General features: G+C 39.4%; 1 protein-coding gene across 3 annotated transcripts in view; it reads left to right on the top strand.

The window, feature by feature from the left end:
* LOC124595620 (enhancer of mRNA-decapping protein 4) overlaps positions 1–20964 on the top strand; it is a 155943-nt gene that overhangs the window by 54209 nt on the left and 80770 nt on the right. For all 3 annotated transcript variants that reach the window (XM_047134440.1, XM_047134441.1, XM_047134442.1), the window contains exon 5: positions 11703–11862. In XM_047134440.1, coding sequence (XP_046990396.1) covers positions 11703–11862 — 160 coding nt within the window. The remainder of the gene's footprint in view (positions 1–11702; positions 11863–20964) is intronic.

The raw sequence follows: 20964 nt of genomic DNA, 5'->3' as shown, positions 1-20964 counted from the left end.
TTCCTTTCTCATTTTCATTGTATCTAGCATGACTGCTGTTAGAATTTTAGATGTGATAGAGCTCATTGGTTTTCATTATTCTGTGCATAGAAGTTTATGGAAAAAGTTATTGTTAGTACACTTTTTTTTTCAGTAATTGCATCTAATGATGGGCATTTTTAGCCCAAAAGTGGCTGTGACATTTAAAAAATAAGTCTTACAACTGAAGTGGTGATTTTCATGTCCATTACAGATTTAAAAGTGAAAACATTTACCATAGCTTCCAGATCATTAGTGTCTCCCTCGGGGAGGAAAGAATTATGGGTTCAGAAAATTTAGAAAGATGTACAAAGGCCATTCAGATCACAAGATGAGAAGGACCTATGTGTTGTGAGAACATCACAACGCATGGATAAAAGTTATATTTTCTCTATCAATTTAAATAGTGTGTAATGTTACCAGCCTTCATTCAAGGGGCGATCGTCTCTCTGTTAGATGGCAAAGGCACCATGTAATCAGTACATACTAGCAGCCAGCCCTAACTTTACACCATCTAAGTTGTTTAAGAGAGTGGTGATTTTGTTTATGGGCCACTGTGTAGTTATGATTAAAATTCAGAGGATGATGTTAGGTAACTGAATATTAACTCCAGATTCTACATCTACATTTATACTCCGCAAGCCACCCAAAGGTGTGTGGCGGAGGGCATTTTACGTGCCACTGTCATTACCTCCCTTTCCTGTTCCAGTCGCGTATGGTTCGCGGGAAGAACGACTGTCTGAAAGCCTCCGTGCGCGCTCTAATCTCTCTAATTTTACATTCGTGATCTCCTCGGGAGGTATAATTAGGGGGAAGCAATATATTCGATACCTCATCCAGAAACGCACCCTCTCGAAACGTGGCGAGCAATTTACACCGCGATGCAGAGCGCCTCTCTTGCAGAGTCTGCCACTTGAGTTTATTAAACATCTCCGTAACGCTATCACGGTTACCAAATAACCCTGTGGCGAAACGCGCCGCTCTTCTTTGGATCTTCTCTATCTCCTCCGTCAAACCGATCTGGTACGGATCCCACACTGATGAGCAATACTCAAGTATAGGTCGAACGAGTGTTTTGTAAGCCACCTCCTTTGTTGATGGACTACATTTTCTAAGCACTCTCCCAATGAATCTCAACCTGGTACCCGCCTTATCAACAATTAATTTTATATGATCATTCCACTTCAAATCGTTCCGCACGCATACTCCCAGATATTTTACAGAAGTAACTGCTACCAGTGTTTGTTCCACTATCATATAATCATACAATAAAGGATCCTTCTTTCTATGTATTCGCAATACATTACATTTGTCAAAGTTAAGGGACAGTTGCCACTCCCTGCACCAAGTGCCTATCCGCTGCAGTATAACTTTAACAATTTACAGTGCGCACACCTTGAAAGTTCTCAAGAAGCACAGTTTAATTGATCATCATCATTCTAGTTCAACAAATTTTACAAAATATTTATAAATAATGTATGTAACCTTCCTTGTGTATCAGTCTGTTTATTGGTGTAAACAATATCAAAATCCCTAATGAGACTAATCTTCACCTTCAGATAGAAAAATGCCACAGGGGACTTTCATTTTGCAATACATACAGATAATTAAATTTAGTGATGTGTGATCTGCTCTTGGCAGTCTAGACACTCTGATTTTGTGAAGGCAACAACATTGAGATTGAACTATGAATGGCATGAGGAATGTGCTCTCTCTGGATGACTATCCTTTCAGGTTGCAGAGTAATTGAATCGCATATTCCTCAAATTAATTTTTTTTTATCTTGGACTCATGACCTTTTTGAACCAAATTAGAAGAAATAATAGTACAACTATAGAATTTTGAGAATATTTATTAATAAACACAAATTACAAATAGTATTTTAACATAATCATATTACAGATAAACATTGTTGCAACATTTTCTGTAGGTTTCATACATTTTCATCTTCTTCAGCTGTTGTAGGCCAAGTGAAGAAATCAGTATGCAAATTTTGTGCTCCTCTAGGATGTACTGTTCCTGTTTTTTTATATTGTTTATCTTAACTTTGTTTATAGTACATTCTCTCCACGTGCTAAGGTTGTTTGCGAGTCTGATATTTGATAGGGGTTTTAAAAGTCTGAAAGTTTTGAGTCAGTCGATCAATGAATGATCAGGCTACTAATACCCGTGAGTTGTGGCTGTCATACTCAAACATATTGTACTGTGAAACACTGAAGTTGACTTTCATTGAACTGTCTTCTGTCATTGTTTGTAAACACTGGGAATTGCGTTTGAAAAGATCTGGCCACCAGTCCTTATAGTTCTTAACAATGTTGTCATCTTCAAGGTAGTTGACAATGAATGAGTTCTTTTTATTGGCTGAATGAAGAATAAGTTCAATCTATTCTTTCACAGTGTAAACTGTATTAGTTTGTCGTAACTTTCTTCTTATACCCTCAAACACCCTATCACAAGGTCGGAAAGAGTGTCCCTGGATAAGAAAGTATCGAAAAAAATTTCCAAGCTTATCAACCCCTACTAATACCATTAGGAATTGGACTACTGTATTGTTACGTATTTGTCCTGGGCAATCATCAGAGAAAATGTGCACCTCTTTAATATTTTTACCAAAGTAATGTTCTTCGAAGAAAGCAAGCAAGAAACTACAAATCTCATTAGCTCCCTTTTTGGCTGTTCCTTCACGGAACACACAGAAATCAGGTTTGCCAGTCTTAAGATGACCACATCCTGCCTATCTAACCCATGTTAATTTAGGCAAGTATTTGACCCATTTCTGAAAACACTATTTGATGCAGGACCTTAATATTTTTACTGTATATTACATGATGCTAATAGTCAACTGTACTAAAATCTACTTTATCCATTTTATAGTTTTTAAGAAATACTTTTTGAATTTATTAACAAAAATATTAAGTTTTTTCTGCAGAAAATATTTTTTTTTGTGAACTTCCTAATGGGGGAATATTGATGAATGTAGTAGCAGAGGTGGCTTTTTATGTTATGCAGTCTCTGAAAGTTTCATTTATTTACCTATGATAGTTTCTGATATAATGGGGCATATGTACTTAAAATTTTATTTTATCGGGAAATTGACTTTAAAGAAAAAACTTTTGAAATTTGTTACTTACAGTTAATTAAAACTGTCTTGCTGCATATGATGGCCCTTGGTTGCCCTCTAGCAGGTCTTCCAGCTTATTTTTCACCTCCCTGGATGTTTGTCGTGCTTTCTTGGCCATATTAGATGTAGACCTGTCTACGTTGGCTGTCCTCATTTTATCGCAGTATTGCAGCCCAGTGATCATATTTTCACCAGGATTAATTCCCAGCTTTTTCAGTACCCAACACTTTCTAATATCACCACAATTGAATGTATTAACAGCATCATGAGCTCCTATTTCATTGTACCCATGCCTACAAATACAGTTTTAGGAAGGCGGTTCCAAATTACACTGTTGAAACATTCACTTGGATTCTGTGTCTGTCCAGGCAGACATTTCCTTAGAAGGTCAGGATGAGCCAAGTCTCTGAAAATAAGTTTAGTTGCTGTAATAACAGCAGCAGGAAGTGAATGCTGGTGAGAATAAGATTCTCCAGTTGCCTGAGCCCTATTGTATTTGCACCACGAATTTTCTCCTGATGGACACAATCCATGACATGGCTTATCATTGGTAGAGGACTTATGGAAGAATATGGTCCAAACATCTCTCTTCATTGCATCCAGATTTTCTATATTTCTCCTAATTGCCTGCCCATAGTATACCTGCAAGTTTTCTATTTCGGATTTAGTTAACCAACCCTGTCCGGTCAACAATTTTCCATCTTCTGATTTTTTACCTCTCATATCAATAGTTAGTTTTCTCAGCCTTGTTCCCAAACGTTTTTGAACATGGCCTACACATTCTATTTTGCTAATAATGACTGTGACATCTCCATATGGCTTAGTTCACCACATTGTTGTATGCCTTACTGTCACCATCGCCCAAATATTTGGTGTACCGTATCCCTCTTGTTGCTACGGAGTGATGAAATATTTGTTGTACCATAACTTGGGGTGAATTGGTACAGAAAGTGAAATTTTTACTGAAAATTAATATCAAAATATTGTACTATAATTTTGAAACAAATACTAACAAAGAGATAGAGGGGCTGGCCAGTACTTACCTCAGCTCAGTACAGCCGATAGATACACATAAAGCAGAACTGAAAATTTACATTCCTAGCTTTCGGAACTTTGTTCCTTCGTCAGGGAGGAGAGAGGGGAAAAAAGGGAAGAAGGGAAAGTGGATTCAGTTACTCACAACCCAGGTTATGAAGCAACAGGGAAAGGTAAACAGGGAGGATAGCAAGGATGGAGGCATGGTTGTCAGAGGGAAGCCAAAGATATTCTACTGTAAGTACTGTGCCAGCTTCAACCAAAGAGGATGCATACAGAAGTAAAGAGGTATATAGTATAAAGATAAACACAACTATGTAGGATGAAAAGATGCGTGAATGGCTAAAGAGGAAAGGGAAAGAGGAGAAGACTGAAGAGTGAATGGGAGTGAGGTTGTTTAACGTAGGTTCAGTCCAGGGGGATGGCGGGATGAAAGGATGTGTTGGAGTGCAAGTTCCCATCTCCGTAGTTCAGAGGGACTGGTGTTGGGTGGGAGAAGCCAAATGGCACATACAGTGTAGCAGGTTCCTAGGTCCCTAGAATTATGCTGGAGGGCATGCTCCGCTACTGGGTATTGGGCATCTCCTAGGCGGACAGTTCGTCTGTGTCCGTTCATGCGCTCAGCCAGTTTGGTTGTTGTCATGCCGATGTAAAAGGCTGTGCAGTGCAGGCATGTCAGTTGATAAATGACATGTGTAGTTTCACACGTAGCCCTGCCTTGAATTGTGTATGTTTTACCAGTAGCGGGGCTGGAGTAGGTGGTTGTGGGGGGATGCATGGGGCAGGTTTTGCAGCGGGGTCGGTTACAGGGGTAGGAACCGCTGGGTAGAGAAGGTAGTCTGGGAATATTGTAGGGTTTAACAAGGATGTTACGGAGGTTAGGGGGGCGACGAAAGGCAACTTTGGGTGGTGTGGGGAGAATTTTGTCAAGGGATGATCTCATTTCAGGGGTTGACTTGAGAAAGTCAACGCCGGTTTGAGTGGTATGCACTTTCTGATACATATTCGAGCGACCACTTCCCGTGTGTTATCCATCTCCTGCAGCATACCCCCTCTTCGTGCTTCTCTAATTGGACCATCTCCAAGGCAGACTGGGGGCTCTTCTCTTCCAGGGCGACCTTTCAGGATCAAACCTTTACAAGCTGCGATCGTCAGGTCGCACACCTCACGGAAGTCATTCTCGCTGCTGCTGAATATTCCATCCCTCACCCTCCTTCTTCTCCACGTCGCGTACCGGTCACCTGGTGGACCGCAGCATGTAGAGACGCTTTACGTGCTCGTCGACGTGCTTTACGCACATTTAAACGCCACTCTACAGTGGCGAATTGTATCAATTATAAACGATTACGTGCTCAGTGTCGTCGTATTATCAAAGAAAGCAAGAAAGCCAGCTGGGCTGCTTTCACAAGCACCTTCAACAGTTTTACTCCTTCTTCTGTTGTCTGGGGTAGCCTGCGCCGGCTATCTGGCACTAAGGTCCACTCACCAGTTTCTGGCTTGAAGGTCGCGAATGACGTCCTTGTGGCCCCTGAGGCTGTCTCCAATGCCTTCGGCCGCTTTTTCGCAGAGGTTTCGAGCTCCGCTCATTACCACCCTGCCTTCCTCCCCCGCAAACAGGCAGAGGAGGCTAGGCCACCTAACTTCCGCTCCTCGAATTGTGAAAGTTATAATGCCCCATTCACCATGCGGGAACTCGAAAACGCACTTGCCCGGTCACGGTCCTCCGCTCCAGGGCCAGATTCTATTCCTATTCAGATGCTGAAGAACCTTTCTCCTGCGGGTAAAGGTTTTCTTCTTCGTACATACAATCGCATCTGGATTGAGGGACATGTTCCCGCATCCTGGCGCGAGTCTATTGTTGTCCCGATTCCTAAGCCGGGGAAGGACAAGCACTTGCCTTCCAGTTATCGACCTATCTCGCTTACCAGCTGTGTCTGTAAAGTGATGGAGCGAATGGTTAACTCTCGATTGGTTTGGCTGCTCGAGTCTCGACGCCTACTTACCAATGTACAATGTGGATTTCGTAGGCGCCGCTCTGCTGTTGACCATCTGGTTACCTTGTCGACGTTCATTATGAATAACTTCTTGCGGAAGCGCCCAACCGCGGCTGTGTTCTTTGATTTGGGGAAGGCTTACGACACCTGTTGGAAGGCGGGCATTCTCCGCACCACGCATACATGGGGCCTTCGCGGTCGCCTCCCTCTTTTTATTCGTTCCTTTTTAATGGATCGACAGTTCAGGGTACGTGTGGGTTCTGTCCTGTCCGACACCTTTCGCCAGGAGAATGGGGTGCCACAGGGCTCAGTTATGAGCGTCGCTCTCTTCGCCATCGCGATCAATCCAATAATGGATTGCCTCCCAGCTGATGTATCAGGCTCCCTTTTCGTGGACGATTTTACCATCTATTGCAGCGCCCAGTGTACACGTGTCCTGGAGCGCTGTCTTCAGCGTTCTCTTGACCGTCTTTACTCCTGGAGTGTCGCCAATGGCTTCCGTTTTTCTGCCGAGAAGACGGTCTGTATAAACTTCTGGCGCTACAAAGAGTTTCTCCCACCGTCGTTACGACTCGGTCCCGTTGCTCTCCCAATCGTGGAGACAACCAAATTTTTAGGCCTTACATTTGACAGGAAACTTAGCTGGTCTCCACATGTGTCATATTTGGCCGCCCGTTGTACCCGTTCTTTAAATGTCCTCCGTGTTCTCAGTGGTATGTTGTGGGGAGCGGATCGAACCGTCCTACTTCGTCTATATCGGTCGATCGTCCGCTCCAAGCTGGATTATGGGAGCTTCGTATACTCCTGTGCACGGCCATCCATCTTACGCCGCCTCAACTCCATACAACATCGGGGTTTACGACTTGCGATCGGAGCATTTTATACCAGTCCCGTAGAGAGTCTTCATGCTGACGCTGGCGAATTGCCACTCACCTACCGGCGCGATATACTGCTTTCTCGGTATGCCTGTCGGCTACTGTCAAAGCCCGACCATCCGTCTTATCGTTCCTTTTTTGATGACTCTCTTGACCGTCAATACGGGTTGTATGTCTCTGCCCTGCTACCGCCTGGAGTTCGCTTTCGTCGCCTCCTTCAACACCTTAATTTTTCACTCCCTGCAACCTTTCGAGTGGGAGAGAGCCGCACGCCACCTTGGCTCCAGGCTCAGGTCCGCGTTCACCTTGACCTCAGCTCGCTCCCAAAAGAGGTCACCCCCGGTTCGGTCTACCACTCCCGTTTTTTGGAACTTCGTTCGAAGTTCATCGACATGACTTTCATTTATACAGATGGCTCTAAGACCAATGACGGGGTCGGGTGTTCCTTTATTGTCGGGGCACAAAGTTTCAAATACCGGCTCCATGGCCATTGTTCGATCTTCACAGCTGAGCTCTTTGCCCTCTACCAAGCGTTCTTTACATCTGCCGCCACCGACATTCTGCTTATGTCATCTGCTCAGATTCCCTGAGCGCCATCCAGAGCCTCAGTGATCCGTACCCGGTTCACCCTTTCGTACACCGGATCCAACGCTCTCTTCAGCAGCTGGTGGACGTCGGTTCTCCAGTTAGCTTTATGTGGGTTCCTGGCCATGTCGGTATCCCTGGGAACGAAGCTGCAGATGCCGCGGCCAAGGCTGCGGTCCTCCAGCCTCGGACAGCTTCTTGTTGCGTCCCTTCGTCCGATTTTAGCAGGGTGATTTGTCGGCGCATCTTATCTCTATGGCATGCCGATTGGGCTGCACTTACCGACAACAAGCTTCGGGCCTTAAAACCTCTTCCCGTGGCTTGGACGTCCTCCTCACGCCCTTCTCGGCGGGAGGAGGTCGTATTAGCCCGGTTAAGAATTGGACACTGCCGGTTCAGCCATCGCCATCTGCTGACGGCTGCGCCGGCGCCGTTCTGCCCATGTGGGCACTTGCTGACGGTTAGACACATTTTAATGTCCTGTCCAGATCTTAACACACTGCGCCTCGATCTTAACCTGCCAAATACTTTCGATGCCATTTTAGCGGATGACCCACGAGCAGCTGCTCGTGTTCTTCGTTTTATCAATTTGACAAACCTCGCTAAGGACATTTGATGATGCTGTTTTTTAATCCTATGCCTGTCAGTCTGTCTTTTCTCGTGTTTTCCCTTTTAGTTGTTGTGGTCAACTTGTGCCTCGCGGTGCATTCTTAGAGTAGTCAGGGCGCTAATGACCATAGAAGTTGTGCGCCCTAAAGCCACACAAAAAAAAAAAAAAAAAAAAAAAAAAAAAACAGCTGAGCATTTAGTGCAAATTGAATCCAAAGCAATTCCTAGGCCTTTTCTCCCACTGGCACTCTCACAAATTTTCACTCTGTGAGACTCACCACACTGTCTACATTGTACAAGTTTAGAAATTACATCTGATAATATTCTCAAATTTATAATAATGTTACTCCACCCTTTGTCAGTTAAAGTAAATTTGTTGTAACTCTCTTGAAATGTTGAGAGCTGCTTTGATGACGCACATGTTGAAGAATTACGATTAGAAACATCATTGCCTGGTGACATAACCTCTTGTACAGAAAGCTTTCTGAACTTGTTTCCCCTAAATTGTTGTTTCTTGAAAATGCCTTTAAGTTTCGTCATCTTCAATAAACACAACAAAACACACGTAAACGAGCACTGCAAACATAAGTATAACAACTACTTGCAATCACACTTTAACAAAACTAACTGTGTGTTTGAAAGTGTGTTGTTTACAAACAGCAGAAACAAAAGAATACCGACCGTTGCATTCCAAGGATAGCCAACACACTCTGCAATGTAGGGGATATAAAGAGCTAAAATATATGTAGAAAAGAGGGTGACAGAAAAGTGGACGTGGCGCATAAACACGTGGTAGGAAAATGCTTGAAAAAAAAATTTTTTTTTCAGCAAAATTCTTTTCAGAGTACTTAAATAAAACCTTAATATGAGGAAAACCGAAAATTGATTTTTTTCCATCTGAAGCACAGTGCGGTCACCTTAAGGTCATAAATAGAGAAAGTAAAGACTCAGAGCTGACGCAGGTAAAACACTTCCTGCACAGGAATGAGGGAAGTGGTACGTTCTGCATAAAATCCATACATATGCCTTCGACATCGTCATTTTGCTTGCAATTTTCCTGTACAGCTTTTATCTTTTTATAAGAACATTTTGCTTCTTAGAATATGAACCATTTGCTCAGCAACAATCACTCTTTTAGCTGAATCACAAAGGTAAGTGCCTTTTAGTTTAGTTTTAAGTTCCTCATAGTAACCACAAACATCTTTTTCAGGTCTACCAAATCTGTAATTATAATTTTAGTGGAAAAACTTTAAATAAAATCCATTTTACATGCATATCAGGGAACATCTCTTAGAAATAGCGAATGCATGATCTTTTCATTCAAACCGGTCTTAAAAATACTTCATATCTCTGTTTGCATAGCGAGTAACTTTTACCTCGAAAGATTCAATGTGTTCCTTTATTTGATCAATAACACCACCTTTTATAGCTCTGAATCTGCTTCCCATGCTCTTACCCCTGTTATCTACAGGAGATTTTCCTAAAAACGACAGGTCTCCTAATGTTCAAATCCTCTTGTCGCTCTTAAGACCATGAATACTAATAAATACAGTTTCACACACCAATATTCTCTTTCCCTAAACTTGAACATAATATTTGAAGTTCTTCTCTGTACTTTTTGGATTGCTGTATCCTTCATTGGGCGTCTGCTGGTAATTTCCGTAACTTCCATAAGACCTTGTAGATATCCATCTTGTGCATTCTTGCTCCCAAATTTCTTGAACATTTCCAGAATCTCGGCTCTGTTGATCTCGTCAATGGCTTCAAAACAGTGAAGCTTACAATTGCAACAGAAGAAAGCAATGTTTATAATAAACAAGGGAAACATAGGCTTTATGTTTTGCTGTACAAACAAAAAACATGTATTCAACATTTTGTTTTTAAATTCATACTTATTTGCAATTTTTCCCCGTTGCAGTTGCAGGAATGTCCATTGTAGTTAATGTACGCTTCCCCTTGTAATATAGCCTTCTTTATTATGATGTGTTCGTATTTATCATAATGCTGTATGCCTTTCCTCTTGTTATGGCTGTTACCTTCTTCATGTCTATGCTCTCTTTTCTGATTAAATTGCCACTACTAATGAAAGATTAGACAACAACCACACAAGATTTGTCTTACAATATGGTGTCAACAATAGATCGTGAAATCGGTACTGGCAAAATCTGCTTGTTGTTAATGTAGGGACATAAACCGTAGGCTACTTCCAGTGATTTAAAAAATATTACATAAAACTAACGAGAAGATGTAGTAGGAAAACGTTAAGAGTCATGGACTCGTGACATTTTCGTACCAACTAAATATTTTGGCAACAATTTTCTTGGCTTTAAAGGCAGTAACTCATGATGTTCTCAACACAGATAAATGCGTCTGCAGATGGAGAATTTAAAAATACTGAAATTTGAATTTGTGAAATATTGGACTCATGACATTTTCAGAGCTTATTCAGTTCTTGTTACATATTCATATGGAGTGATAGTGACAGCTGATACAGGCACAGGATTCAGATTGGGACAAATGCCAAGATGGTTTCTTGGTAAGGGCATAGCCAACCTCTTTCCCAGATTTCCTCAATGTAAGCTTGTGCATCAATTCTAAAGACATTGTCTTTGACAGTCTTTCCTCTTTCCTTCATGGATGATGTGTGTCTGCAACAGTCCATTCTAGTAAATGATTTTGTGAAGATGAATGTATTATCCACCATAAGGACTGCTGATGAGCAATCCAGGGATGCACTAGATATATGCATTGCAGCCTATAAGTTATGACAAAAGATTTTTCTGGGTGTCGGTGCACTTTGTTCTCAAGAATGGAAATTGACTGCCAGTAAAGTTCTTGAAGTGCCTTGTTGATAGTATGCTTTTAACTCTACCAAATGTATGGCAGCTATGGTTAACACAATTATCTGTTACCCGTTTCGATGAAAATGTTTTCCAGTTTTGTTACTTTTATTATTATCGTGATTATTATTTCAAATATTTATCTCAAGCTTCGGGATTATTTTTGGATACTACTGCATGTCGAATATCTTATGGTCAGCCTTTGTGTGGTTTACAGTTCCATATATTCACGTAACTCCTGAAGCTGTTCATCATAGATGATATAAAAAAATATTTTCTGATTACAATGACGAGGCTGTGCATAGTCTATTCCCTATGAAGTCCAGTAATTTGAAAAGTATCTTAATTGTCTTTGTTTGAAGAATACTGAACTAGTATATTTAACGAATGCCTGTTTTCATGAAACATTAAATATATGCTTTAAAGTGCACAACTGTTGATTTCCTTGCAGATAAAATGAAATGTTATGAATAAGTACATAATATTGCAGCTGCAATACTGCAGACAGAATTTAAAACCAGGTATTATGTTCAGTAGGGATCTTCTTCATCCACACCATGTTTAGTTATTTGTTCAGATATATATACGATGTGTAATAATGATGCTTTTTTTCCTTCCTGGACAGCTGCACATTACTACTCCATGTAGAGAATGGAAATGACTCTGTACCAGCAACCAACCACAGAGTTGTATGGTGCCCTTATGTACCTGAAGAAGACTCTGATAGTTCTGAGACATCCTATGATGATGTTGCAAAATTATTGGTGCTTACCCATGACTCAAAGGTTGGTAGTTTTTTTGTGTGTGTGTGTGTGTGTGTGTGTGTGTGTGTGTGTGTGTGTGTAAATTAAAGGACTGTTGCTACTATTATTGCTTTTCAGACATATTTTCAACCCAGTTCTTCTGTCTGGATTAATATAAACTGTTTTTGTTCCATTTGTCTCATGTTGCTGCTATTTAATTTACTTTGATATTGTGGACTACACCCATTTGGTTAATTACTAGGGTCTAGATTTTCATGCAAATGCATATTTTTTTCTATCATTTGAAAAATATTCTCTTCGGATAATATGTTTGATTTACTTCTTTTCTTATGTTTTAGGCATGGTTTTATAGTCCTTATAAATGCGTATTTTGCCTGTTTTCCGAATAAGCTTGGTATTTTCGAAAATGTTTAATTGTGCTGCATTTTTTAATTAAAATACTTATTCTTTTAAAAAATGGACATTTTAAATTGTATGTTAACTTGTTCAGTTGTTGTCAAAGCTTATTTTTATGTACTTATTTCTGATTTTCCTTTCTTCCTGATTCGCGGCTAGGTGTTACCCTTCGCACTTGCTCATGTAGTATGTGGCATTGGTTTGGGAACTGCTCTGGTCTTGCTGCTGAGTTGCACTAACATGGCTACTAAAGGATTAGTCGAACTGTCTTTTGGAGCTGCTTACAATGTAACACCAAGCAACAGTTCTACTTTGTTATTTAATTTGCATATGGTTTTTAAAAAAATGATTCATTTCATAATATTCACACATTTAAATTAAAACAACACTAAAGTGACGACTGACTCGTTACCTGCCTTCAGTTGACTCCAGGTTCTGTGTAAAGAAAATCAGTTCATGTTTGTAGGGAGTGGTGACTACTGGTAGTGGCTTGGTGGTGTGTTTTAAGTACTTCACAATTAAGTATGATGCCAAAAGTGAAAATAAGTTATCAGTCTAGATTCCAACTGTATGAGCGAGAGTTTGAAGGTAGCAACAGATGGCAGAATACTTCATTGGGGGGAGAGAGAGAGAGAGAGAGAGAGAGAGAGAGAGAGAGAGAGAGAGTGGGGGGGGGGGGGGGGGTTAGTGAAAAACGGACATAAATCCATGAAAACTGCTCCCGTTCAGATGTTGTTAAGTGAATGTTCTAACACTACTTTTTCACAATTTTCTTTTGATTTGTGTGAGGCCTTTTTGTTGGCAGATATCCTGCTGTGGAAATTAACTAATCCTGTTCTGGTAAATGTGTTTGAGAACTATACAGTGTGTAAAATGACAGACAAATCTACCATATGCAAAAATTTTGTGCAGCAGTGTTGTGACCCAACCATAAAAAATGAGGTTTCAGATTCAAAGTAATTTTATATTTGTGTCAATTGACAAGAGACAAGACTGTGGGGGATATTTATTTGAAATATTGTAATTGGGTCTCTCAGCAAAAATGTATGGTCTATGCCATAGCTACTTCAATAGAGCAGTTTCAGATGACAAACATCTCCACAGTTTCCTCATTTTTTTGTCAGTTCCACAAACTGACTATAGCCAATTGGCATTCGGTACGAATCATTCCATTCAATTTTTTATATCATTTTATGTAAGCAGTTTACACGCATATGTAGATTTTTTGTTGCATAAATGCATACATATTTAAGGGATTATTACTTCATTAAAATCCAGACCCTCTTCATAACCAAAACAATTCTGATGAGTCACAATTATCATCAACACAAATGTTCTAAATTCTGTGTGAACATTGTGAGTTGACATGACATTTATTTGATTAAGTTTTTGTTCGTTTTATCATTAAAAGGGGGAATAAAGGTGGCACACAATTGTTTGGCTCATGATGTTGTTAGCCTCTTCTAGAAAGAAAGAAAGAAAGCAAGAAATAAAGAAATAGGGGGGGGGGGGGGGGAGGCAATGGTATGTACTGTGCCTGAGACATTGTTCAGGCATTGTATAGAGGTGGGCCTCATAATGGTCTTTGTGGTCCCCATCAATTGAAGTGGTTTGTGGCATAATTGAGTAGTTTATTTCAGTGTTGTGTGAAACATTGTACGGAAAAAACAGGAAAGCAAAATAGAAGCACTTGTAGGGATATTGAGTCCAATAAGGAATAATATTAATACAGGACTATAAATTAAGTGTAGTGATATTAATGTTATGACCATAGATATTATAAATCCCACAAATTTCACCTTTAATTAACAAATTCACTTTGAATTAACAATACTTGAGCTTGATTAAGTGTAGTAACATTATCATCATAATTGTGTAGAAATTTCTTGGATTTCAATTTGAATTAACACAGAAATACATCTGCCATCCTTTTCCTCAAAAGTTTCTTCTAAAGAATTGAAATGCACCTGGTGAATAGGAGGGATGTATGGTAACAATTCTAACATGTCCTTTTTTGTTCAAATTACTGACTGGTTGTGTTTCACTATTTAGTGGTTCCTGTTTTACTGTTGAACAGGACTTGGACCTCCCCTCTCTCCTTTCTGTATGTTCAAGGTGAGAAACTCTATATCGGCATTCTTCAGAAATGTGTTGTATCTTCATAGGTTCAGATCTTCTATACTGCAATCGCTGAATTTGTGACAAAGATACTGGACACTTCATTTCGTAAATTTTGCTGTTAACTACTGCCTTCTCCTAAGCTACTGCAAACACAAGTTGTTCTTGCTTCATCAGTGCTACTGCAAATGGCTTCTTTCTTCATGATTGAGCAATGATTTCCTACCATTGTAGATTTTTTTTTTATTTTGCCTGGAGCTCTACAGAGCCAAAATCAGCATCGTTTAGCTGATATGAGTGCACACTGCTCATAAAAAGATGATCGGGAACATCCACTTGAAGTATCAGTCACAAGATTCGAACAGGAAAGTGCCATTTTAAAATTTCTATTTTGTCCAGAGCAAGCATCACTGTACATTATTATATGTTTTTTTGTACTAGCCACTTGTTTTGTGTGTTTTACCATGTGTTATGAAATTTCCTGTGATACTCTCAAAACTATAGTTTCGTCCAATATTACTACTCACCATATAGTGGAAATAATATTGTCATTATTCCATCCTGAATTTTCATCCACTGTTTGATTTTGCCTTTAGTTTTGTGCCATATAAGTTTGAAAGCAGAGTTAGTTCTGAGGCTGTGGTGGCCAAGATTATGACAGTATGAGTTGTCTTTATAATATGCTACTGAGAATGTTAATTTTAGAAGTGTAAAAGCATAAACTTCTTCGGAATTATTATTTACGCACTTTCCTCGAATTTTGTGCTGACTTGTCTCTTGTTAAATGTAATTCACGTTGTATTATTTTTTGTTTTCACTTCAGCAACAGATGTCCGTTTCATAAATATTACAAATTGTATATAACTCTTCTTGCTGGATGCAAACTTAGAATCAAATCATGATTGAAAATCTTTTAGACTCTGACACTGGTTTAATGTTATCTTGAACACCTTTTTCTTTATATAAATTGTACATAACTATGATGTTCAATTCAGGACTCAAGTAACATCTATTAAGATTTTCTGATAAAAAATAATGTCTCGTGACATGGAAAACTTTCATTGGTGGAATGAATATAACTCACTACACCTTCTGGAGCTTCATAGAAAGTTTTATGCTGGCTTCTTAAATCACCATTGGGCTCCTCTCCTTCCTTTACTTTTTGTTTACATTGAGTCTTCACACCATTGGAAATTTGGAAAGTTCTCCGGAAAGACTTTTTACAGACTGGAATTGAATAATTTTGAACATGTAAATAGTATTTGTTAATACAAGTCTTTTGAGGTCAGACCCTGTTCATAGTCTTCTTGCTGCAGAAGATTCTGATTTGAGATTCATGGAGGTAGACATTTTGAGAGTTAAAAGATCCCGTTTCCAAAAACTACCAAAAATTCCTTTCATTCCTTCTTCAGTTATTTTTGAAAGACATTGCAGTCTACAGTGGCAGTCATCAGCACAAAATAGTGTAACAGGAGCTGTTTTACCTTTCCTGGTAGTGTATGCTTCACCTCCATTCTTTTTCAGTTTTGTCTTCTGTCTTCTCTCTCTGTCACATTCTTCCACCTGATTGCTGTTTCTCATTTTCTTCATTACACTCATTTTTGGGTGGATGATATTCTGAAGCAGAATCTGAAATTTCTCCCTCTTCATTCATGATTTTTCTCAGCCTTTCTGAATTATTCAGGTTACCATAGACATAAGCTCATACATACACCAGTAACAATTGCCAAGTAATCACGCTAACAGTTTAGACAACAATGTAATAATATAAAACTTGTTTGAAAAGGTTTCGACAATGTTATCATACGGAATTTACTTGAAAACAGTTTTGATAGTGTTAAAATAAAACAAACTCTGAATAATAATAATAATAATAATAATAAAGGAAAACTTCATGATGGTGGAACAGAAAATCTAATATTGTTTCATAGTGTTGTGGTAAGTCAGATTTGCTCCACCTTACCACAACATACAAACAGAAAATCGAATTTTGTTTCACGGATTTGCGGTGCAAGTCAGGTTTAATTCATTTCACCATCATGTCTTATCATACTGACAGTTTCACAGTAGAAATTGTGGTGCCATCTGTGATGCTATTGTGCGTACAAAGACATAAATCATTGTATCACCCAAAACAGTGCATTTTCTACTAAATAACATATTACTTAGCTCATTTCTGCCAAAATCTGACTTGCACCATTATGCCATAAACCCATTTAGTTATCTATTTTCTAGGTGAGCATCTTGGTGTATCTGGAGGAAAGATTCCTTTCTTGAAGATGCAAAGTTCAGATGTGCTAGACATCTCGGATGCCAATTACAACAAAATAAATTCACCATGTTGCTTCTTTATTGGATGCATCTTTTCCCTGTATTATATATATTCCATTTTATATTATACTACCACATATGACTTTAACATAGTTCACTGTACAGATTAGTCTTTATCATTTGTGCTCTCTATGTCCTCTCTGGGATTCCCTTGACACATGACATCACAAACATCGTCATGCCCGACAAAGATCCGTGGTCCACAATGAATCTCTAGGGTGGCGTGGTGTTTCCATGGAATAATTGCTCTGTAATAATTGTGTCAAAGCGCAGGAAACCATGTACCCATCACCCCTGCCTTGTCAGACGTACTGCACCCTTTTTGCTCTCATGATATGTACAAAAGAAACAGAAAATTTCCCACACAGTGTGCAGTCCATAACCAAACATTTACTTACTGTAAGAACGAGGTGCTTACTCAAAGTCACAACTATCATATATCAGTAAAAGGTATAGAGGGGAAAAACACATCACTTTTTTCTCCAAAGTGACAGGTTACACCTTAACATTGAAGTTTTTTAAAGAAATTTATGAATAGTTATTTTCATGACAACATTGTTGTGTATCCAAATAAAATGTAACAATGAAAATAGTTTTTGAAAATATAATGTAATTGGAGAGACAAAAGAATCTCCTCAACAAGTGGTGACGGGAACACACATATAAAGGGTATGAAGTTTTCAAGCTATTTGAGCCAGTTGCTCCTTCTTCCAGCAGGTGAGTGTAAGGGGATGGAAGATGGATGAAGGAAAAGGACTGGTGATGTTTAGGAAAAGAGGTAGAGCTCAGAAAAGTTGCCTATAACCTCAGGTCATGGGAGGCTTAGTGGACAGGATGAGAAGGAACAGCTAATTGTTGGGGACTGTGCTGGATGAGATTTGAAAACCTAAGTGCATACAGATGGAATGTGGGGTAATAGGCAAGACAGAGATTATTGCTAAACCATTATGCACAAGGTAATAAGAACAGAAAGCAAAGAGCATTGTATGTGGTGAAGGTGGGAGGGGCAGTAAAAAATAGGCAGGTCAGAAAATGAAAGATATAGAAAACAAAACGGAAGTGAAGAAAGGAATAGATACTGTGAATAAATGCTGAGACCGAAGAAATGAATGTAAATTAATATCAGGTGGTTGGTGAGAACCAAGGACATGTTGTAGTGTCTGGGGAAGAATTCAGCTGGCATGTGTGGTGAAATAGGGATCAAGGTCATGGCTGTCATGTTGCAGAGTATGCTCTGCAACAGGATATTGTGCATAGGCAGTATATATCCTCTGCCTATGCCCATTCACCTTAACTGTTGGTAGTCATGCTAATGTAAAAGGCCAAACAGTGTTTACATAATAGCTGGTATATGCTGTGTTGTTTCACAGGTGGCTCTCCCTTTGACAGTATATGTTTTGCCAGTTACAGGCCTGTTATAGGTGGTGGTAGAAGGGTGCATAGGGCAAGTCTTATAGTGGGGACAATCGCAGGGGTGGGAGCCAAAGGATAGAGAGGTGTGTGCAGGAGTAGTGTAGTGCCTGACTAGGATGTTGCAGAGATTGGGAGGTTGATAAAAAGCTATTCTGTGTGTAGTGCACAAAATGTTGAATAGAATTGACTCATTTTATGGCATGATTGTAAGAAGCTGTAGCCTTGTCAGAGTAGCTGGTTAATACATTCAAGACCAGGATAATACTGAGTGATAAGTGGTGTAGTCCTTAGCTATTTTCCAGAGAAATCTGCAGTTCCATGATTGTATGTAATGGGCAAAGAAATCTGCTTTTGAACTGGGCTGATGGGATAACTACGTCCAGTGAAGGCCAAGGTGAGAATGGTGGTGCATTGCCTTAAAGAGTCTGCATCTGTTCAAATATGTTTGCCTCTAATACCAAGGCTGTACAGGAGGGAATGTTTGACGTGGGAAGGATGGCAACTATCAAAATATGAGTACTGTTGTTTGTTAGTAAGTTTAATGTGAACAGAAATGTGTAGCTAACCTTAAATAAGGATGGGATAAACATCAAGGAAAACGGCGTAGGGGTTTAGAGTAGGGGCAAGTGAAATTTAACAGTGAGAATATATTTAGAAATTCGAAGAATTTTAACAGATCAGCCTCACCAAGAGTCCTTGTGGCAAAGATGCCATGAATGTTTCTAAACAAAACAAGGGACTGAAGGCTTATGGTTGGCATAGGAAGATGATGTCCTGTTCCCATAGCTGTACCCCTGATCTGTCTGCATGTCCACCCCTCAAAGGTAAAGTAGTTGTTCGTAAGTATAAAGTGTTAGTTGTTGGTAAGTATAAAATTGGTAGTTACTGGCAAGTATAAAGTTGATAGAGGTATGCAGGAAGGATAGATTTGAAATCATGCAATACAGATTGAGGAAGTGTTCAGCAGCAGAAAGATAATGCACATGGGGGATGTTGGTATAGAGGGAAGTGGTGGTATCAGTGGTGACAAGCAAGATGTGTGCTGGGAGTGGAGCGATCTAGGGAATGGTTGGTGTCCTTAATATCCAAATACAATGTAAGGTGGCAAATGTCTAAAATTAGTTCATAAATGTCAGTGCAAACTGCAGATGAATCAGCCTGTAAAAGGAAAAGAACTGATTACAGCACTGTGCTTCACATTGTCTCCATTCCTTGTGTTCACTAATCTTGCATGTTTTTACAGGCTGAAATGGCACTATTGTTGTTACTGGAGTGCAGTTTAAATGTCTAAGCAGTCATTGTGATTCACTTATTGTATGCACTTGAAGCAAATGCTGAATTAGTTCCTCCACAAATGTCACAACTTATTTCCTTTCCTTTTCTTTTCTTGTCCAATGCAAGCTGGTGTAGTTTTTAATGATCTAAATGTCAATGGCATGTTGAAATATAACTTTCATATCTTTAGTTGAATACCACTGCCAGCTGACATGCTGAAAGTCCTTTCTGCCAACACCATGGGTAATTGTGTTTAACTTGTTAATCAGTCTGAAATGTCTATGTGTGGTATGGTATCTTGCAGCATACACAGACCTGTGTTTCTGTGTACTTAAATGATAGTGATTAGTGTTCCTCTTTTGTCTCTAAATTTTTTCTTATCTTGAATCCCATTACACTGTTTCTATACCAATTGAGTGCTCTCTTATCATTTTGTTCAATCCTGTGTGAAATGACAGATTTATTTCATATGTGGTTTACACTGGAATTGTTGGAAACAAAACCTGTTGTCAATTAGTCCAATGGGAGATGGTTTTGACAGCAAGATGAAAAGTTCTTGTCCTGGTTTTGAGATGAGATGATGTTGATATTAATGAACTTCTATTTTTATCTCAGAAAAATGCTTGGACCCTATGTTCTCAGTTGTGGTGAGTGTATTCCAATGTGTCTCTTCCCTTGCAGCTTTTACTCTCTACAGGCTCTGCAGTACCATGGAAGTTATTCCCTGATATCTTAACACATGTCATATCGCCCTGTCTTGTCAGTGTTTTCCATATGATCCTTTCTTCATTGATTCTATGGAAAACCTCCTCATTCCTTAACAGTCCACCTAATTTTTAATATTCTTCTATAGCACCACATCTCAAACGCTTTCATTCTCTTCTTTATCAGTGTCCCTACAGTCCATGATTCCCAACCATATTATATTGTGCTCCAATTGCAGATCTTCAGAAATTTCTTCCTCAAATAAAGGCCAATATGTGGTACTAGACACTTATTTTGACCAGGAATGCCCTTTTTGCGTGTATAATCTGCTTTTTATGTCTTCCTTTCTTAATGTTGGGTCCTCTGCAGAGGAGGCTACAGATCAGTGGCTGCAAAGGAAAGAACCGGATGTGAACCCAATGCTTCACTTGAAGATAACAAGTAGGAAACGAGCCAGAATGTTGAGACAACACAACAAAATTATTCTGCTCATAAACTGGAGAACTGGGGTTAGAGAAAAGATTAAACTAGATGAACAAGGTGTGGTACATTGCCTTATTACCTAGAGGAGTACGTATCCATTATGGCTACCAAAGCAGCACAGACTCCTTTAAAGTCTAACAGAGTACAATAAATTCATTTACATCAGAATACATTTTTTTGTATATTGAACATGACATCCCTGATACGAGGCTTGGCCACATGGTGATTCTGATTGCAAACTTATTAACTGTTGTAAAATAAACCTACAGAACATCAACAAGGGATGACATTTCGTTTGGACATTTCCACTGGAAGACTCCACATAGAATACACCTACAATTTCATTTATAACTGCGTGAAGTAATTTAGTACTCTGATAGCTTTTATGATATCCTAGTTGCA

The sequence above is a fragment of the Schistocerca americana genome, chromosome 2 (assembly GCF_021461395.2).
Source record: "Schistocerca americana isolate TAMUIC-IGC-003095 chromosome 2, iqSchAmer2.1, whole genome shotgun sequence".
Lineage (NCBI taxonomy): Eukaryota > Metazoa > Arthropoda > Insecta > Orthoptera > Acrididae > Schistocerca > Schistocerca americana.
Note: the sequence above shows the minus strand (reverse complement) of the source record. Positions and strands in the feature narration are given on the sequence as shown.